This window comes from Sphaeroforma arctica (genome assembly GCF_001186125.1).
Source record: "Sphaeroforma arctica JP610 unplaced genomic scaffold supercont1.372, whole genome shotgun sequence".
NCBI lineage: Eukaryota > Ichthyosporea > Ichthyophonida > Sphaeroforma > Sphaeroforma arctica.
Window position 1 is genome coordinate 72409 of NW_014040186.1, and position 6137 is coordinate 78545.

Genomic DNA, 6137 nt, shown 5'->3' on the forward strand with positions numbered 1-6137 from the left:
TACGCACACGCACACACACACACACACACACACACATATATATATGTATATATGTATATATATATATATATATGTATATATATAAATATATATATAGTACACACCGTGCAAACCCACACGCCTTACCGCCCGTTGCGTCTGCACTTGCTCCATCTCCAGGGCGAGATTAGCATTGGCAAGCAATGTTTGGTTTTCCGTATGGTATTGGTTCATCTGGGCCTTCATCTGCGTTTCATACGTTTCAAATTGGGCCTTCCTGAGCGCAAACTCGTGCGACAGCTTGTCGTACGCGTCTTGCAGCACGTTCACTTCCTTGCGCACGTTGTCGATGTGTGCGTTGTATTCGTGGTCAATCACCTGCGCCGGGTGTCAAGATATATGATATATATACCCATCCGTGAGCATAGGCAAGAGTGCATACATGTGGCATGTGGACATGTGTATTGTTAGGCATATGTACACACACTCATACTCGGGACGTACTGAACGCAGCGATCATGGCACAAGTATCCAGCGCTATTGCCGGGGGTACTCCAAAACACGTGGACGCTAGTCCCAGAGCACCCTCCGCACTGATTGTATGCGTGTTTTGTTTATGCACATGCACACGATTGCTAAACCAGGTATCTGCCATAGCCTGCAGCACGCATCTAACGAACACTGACCACGTGACACCACTCAGCACTATGTACAATCAGTTGCCGACCATTTATACATGTAAGAGGCACACAAGCAGCACACACTGACCACGTTACACCACTCGGCACTATGTAAAATCAGTTGCCGACCCCTTATACATGCAATAGGCACACAAGCAACACACACTGACCACGTTACACCACTCAGCACTATGTACAATTAACCCTAAAACGTTACACCACTCAGGCCCATACACTCTCCACATACCGCGCCGGAACGCAATACAGACACAGAACAAATGCCATAATATCACTGTCAACACCATCAAGACACTCTGCAGCTGTATATTATTACCAACACCACCAAGACACTCTGCAGCTGTATATCATTTTAACACCATCAAGACACTCTGCAGCTGTCTATCGTTACCAGCACCATCAAGACCCTCTGCAGCTGTATATTATTACCAACACCATCAAGACATTCTGCAGCTGTATATCACTATCAACACCATCAAGACACTCTGCAGCTGTACACCATTTTAACACCATTCAGACTCTCTGCAGCTGTATATCATTATCAACACCATCAAGACACTCTGCAGCTGTATATCACTACCATCACCATCAAGACACTGCAGCTGTATATCATTATCAACACCATCAAGACCCTCTGCAGCTGTATATCATTACCAACGCCAGCAAGACACTCTGCAGCTGTATATCACTACCAACACCATCAAGACACTCTGCAGCTGTATATTATTACCAACACCATCAAGACACTCTACAGCTGTATATCATTTTAACACCATTAAGACACTGCAGCTGTACACCATTTCAACACCATCCAGACCCTCTGCAGCTGTGCTACTCCTCACCTTGGTGCGCATGATATCCCGTCGCAGTCGCCCCACCTGCATGGCGTGCCTGTCCTTCATGTACGTTTCTAAGCTCAGCTCGGCTGCCAGCATGTCGTTCTGTGACTCCAGTGAGGTCAGCGCAATGATCAAGTGCTCCATGCGCGTCTCATAGTCCAGCCACAGCTCGTGTCTCATCTCAGCCTCCTGCACTAGTTCCGCCTCCCTTGGCCTTTGTTCGGTTTGTTGGGTTTGTTCGTGTTGTTGGTGTTGTGGCAGTGGTTGGTGCTTAGACTGGTAGTATTGCTGTGATGAATCGTGTGGTTCCTGCATAGGTTGCTGTGATGAATCGTGTGGTTCCTGCATAGGTTGCTGCGTCTTTGTGTGCGGCTGTAGCGCATTCTGTTGTTGTTGTTGATTCTGTTGTTGTTGTTGTTGATTATGTTGATGATGATTATGTTGTTGTTGTTGTTGATTATGTTGATGATGATTATGTTGTTGTTGTTGTTGTTGATGATTATGTTGTTGTTGTTGTTGTTGTTGTTGTTGATTCTGTTGTTGTTGTTGCTGGTGTTGGCCCTGCGCCATCATCCCCTCTGCTAGAGTGAAATATGTACAGCCGATAAATGAGAAGACTATAAATAAACGTACCCAGAGCTATATTTGCCTATAAAATGACTATAGAAAACCACTGACAGACAATAAAATGACTATAAAAAACCACTCACAAACAATAAAATGACGATAGCAAAACCACTGACAGATATCCTCAGCAAGCACGCGATTTGAAATGAGACTCATCTATAATCAGAAAACAATCCCCACAAGAATTTATTTGGGTGAATGACCAGACTACTTCACCAAAATCCCATAGAAACTGCACATTTCAATGCCACGAACTCACTAGTATTCAGCTGCAGCACCTACCTACAACAGCCTTACCTACCTACAACAGCCCCCCCCACCTACAACAGCCCCACCTACCTACAGCAGTCCCGGCGGTAGATAGCGCGCCAGTCTCCAGGGCCATACCCTGCGTGCCATGTCGCCCAAAGCTGAAATTGAAATACGTCGCAGAATTGGATGTGGTGTGTAGATGCAAATTCGTACTATCGAGATTAGAATGGGCATTTGCACCCGTCGGTACACCCTCCGGTGTCAGCGGTCCATCTTTGGTCGCCCTATTGGTTTGCTTCAGGGGCCGAGCCTCGGGAATCTGATCCAAGAGCGTGTAATCACTGTCACTGCGGCGAGTGGATAACAATAGAGTAACAAAAGGCGTTGAGTTAAGGGGATACCTGCTATGTAAGTAAAAACCAAGGTCTAGGTCTACTATAGGCTGTGTTCTATGTACGTTATGCACCAAGGTCTACTATAGGCTGTGTTGGATGGCTCCAACTGTACAAATCCCCACACGGCAGGTCAGTATGTGATCGGAATCAGGCAAGTACTTAAACGAAACATGCGCGTGAGGAGATGTATTCATTGAAACAGCACGTTCTGTTCATTGCCGTGTGTCGATAGGTCGCATTGTATCATTGTGAGTCAATAAATTGGTAGCTAAGCAACCTCGGGTAACTAGAGCCATACGAAAGCCCGCGCAATAGCACGGGAAGATTGTACAGGATTAGATTAACTACAAGAGCCAATTGATATTGGTGCTTGAGGGTAGAGTAGGATGATATGAAGCTAGGTCATGTATGTGTTCGGTACATCAACAGCTTAGTCCACTTTCCTTCGTACCTTCCGTTTCTCCGATGCGAACAGAAGTGTTTGCGTACACACTCGATAGGACATAGGAATTGGGGTAGCTGTATATAGACAACTGCGAGTGTGGTTGTATATAGGCAACTGCGAGTGTGGGTGTATATAGACAACTGCGAGTGTGGTTGTATATAGACAACTGCGAGTGTGGTCGTATATAGACAACTGCGAGTGTGGGTGTATATAGACAACTGCGAGCGTGGGTGTATATATACAACTGCGAGTGTGGGTGTATATAGACAACTGCGAGTGTGGGTGTATATAGACAACTGCGAGTGTGGGTGTATATGGACAACTGCGAGTATGGTTGTAGGAATGCACTTCCATGAATGAGTGTCTAACATACGTTACAAAGGCATACACATACATCCATGCATTCACATATTTGGGTTTGAAACGAATATGGTTTCAACAAGATACACACAAAAAAGAGTTTAAACTTGACATTTAAATGCGCCTACCTATATAACAATACACGAAACACACAACAAGCGACTGCTGTCATACGCACCTTCTGGAAGTCAGTTTTTGCACCGTGGGCGAGGAGGGCTCAGAGACGGCGGGTGTGGGTGTGGGGTTTGTCGATGCTTTTTTGACCCGTTGAGCTAGGAGTGCCAATTCCGTGGCCCCGATTTTACTATTGCTGGAATGGGATTAGGATTGGCACAAGTGTAGGGGAGCGGATGAACATACCCGAATTGCGACTGCGATTCTCGAGCCACGAGCAGACGCCTTTATATACAAACAGCACCTCCGATTCATGTAGGTACTTTAATTCCGGCTGCGAACAGCTTATTGCAACGTTCTCCTGTAGTTTGATCTGGCTACACCCTATCCATCAGTATAGTCTCAGCGCATATAGCATATGGTCGTATCCGTCTCAGTAAGCCCCCGCGGCCGGTGCAGTTGGGACTCGTATGCGTTAAACGTCTCACACTTCTACTAACGACACCATTAACGATAGCCTTCATTACAACTACACTAGCAACGCATCCGTTCTGCTTACACCCTAAACCCCACAGACATGACCAGCAACACATCCGTTCTGCTTACACCCTAAACCCCACAGATATGACCATTAGTCGATACTTGCAACTTCTTACCTTTCAACATACTCATACGCATGGACAAACACTGAAGGTCAGCACCTGCATGTACATCCTTATCATTCGACTAACATGGACATGTACATGGACAAACACGTGGACAAACACTGAACGTCAGCACCTGCACGTACATACTTATCATTCGACTAACACGGACATATACATACACAAACACATGGACAAACGCTGAACGTCAGCACCTGCACGTACATACTTATCATTCGACTAACACGGACATATACATGCACAAACACATGGACACACACTAAACGTCAGCACCTCCATGTACATACTTATCATTCGACTAGCACGTACATATACACGGACATACACATGCACAAACACTGAACATAAGCACCTGCATGTACATACCTATCATTCGACTAACACGGACATATACATGCACAAACACATGGACACACACTAAACGTCAGCACCTGCATGTACATACTCATCATTCGACTAACACGGACATATACATGCACAAACACTGAACATAAGCACCTGCATGTACATACTTATCATTCGACTAACACGGACATATACATGCACAAACACATGGACACACACTAAACGTCAGCACCTGCATGTACATACTTATCATTCGACTAACACGGACATATACATGCACAAACACATGGACACACACTAAACGTCAGCACCTGCATGTACATACTTATCATTCGACTAACACGGACATACACATGCACAAACACTGAACGTCAGCACCTGTATGTACATACTTATCATTCGGCTAACACGGGCATATACATACACAAACACTGAACGTCAGCACAGATATGCACAATCACTTGAACGACAACACATACATGCACAAAAACTTGAAACGACAACACAGATATGCACAAATACTTGAACGACAACACAGATATGCACAAACACTTGAACGACAAAACAGATATGCACAAACACTTGAACGACAACACAGACATGCACCTACTTCTCATTCGGCGTAGACGCACTTCTGGCCGGGCCCGACGCCTTCGCTTTCGCGGTCTCCCCGTCCACACCAGCACCACTAGCTGCCTCCCGAGTACCCCCCTTTCCTTCACTAACCAACCCCACCGCCCCGCCAGCACTTGGGACATCATTCATACCAATGCGTTCGGTGTGCATGAAGGTGGTGAAGGTCTGCTCCTGCCCTGCACCCGAGTCTTTAGGACCGGGTACCGTGCGGGTGTCAAGTGTATTGGCTGAAGACGTGGTAGGTACGGGTGTAATGCTGGGTGTGGGTTCCTTGGGCGTGGCTATCGGCGTGGTTGCGGGTGTGGCTGTGGGTGTAGGCGTGGGCGGTAGAGTGGTGATCTTGACACTTCGGGACCTGAATAGTATAGGGGAGTTGCGGGTCTTTCATTCAGAAGGTAGCTTCGTGTAGACTATTGGCCAGTGAATATGTACGTGACTAGGTATTGAAAATGCACGCACCATTGATAAGAGGTTCGAGAGTGCGATTTATTCGTGGGAATCACTACTCCCCAATATATACATATATATATATATATATATACATATATATATATATGATATACATATATATATATATAATATACATATATATACATATATCTATAAACGAATGTGCATAACCATGCCATTCACACCCACAAGTGAATACATGCATATATATCTATAAACGAATGTGCATAACCATGCCATTCACACCTACAAGTGAATACATGCATATATAACTATATATATATATATATATATATAAGAGGTCGGGAGTTGGCACTTACCTTCGCCAGAGT

The 6137-nt window shown here is 45.4% G+C and overlaps 1 protein-coding gene across 1 annotated transcript in view; it reads right to left on the minus strand.

The window, feature by feature from the left end:
* SARC_05699 (hypothetical protein) overlaps positions 1–6137 on the minus strand; it is a gene marked incomplete at its 3' end in the record, with an annotated part of 12100 nt that overhangs the window by 4853 nt on the left and 1110 nt on the right. The window contains exons 3-7 of the mRNA XM_014300444.1: positions 5330–5710; positions 3774–3905; positions 2483–2742; positions 1520–2097; positions 127–357 (exon numbers count right to left, since the gene is read on the minus strand). Coding sequence (XP_014155919.1) covers positions 127–357; positions 1520–2097; positions 2483–2742; positions 3774–3905; positions 5330–5710 — 1582 coding nt within the window. The remainder of the gene's footprint in view (positions 1–126; positions 358–1519; positions 2098–2482; positions 2743–3773; positions 3906–5329; positions 5711–6137) is intronic.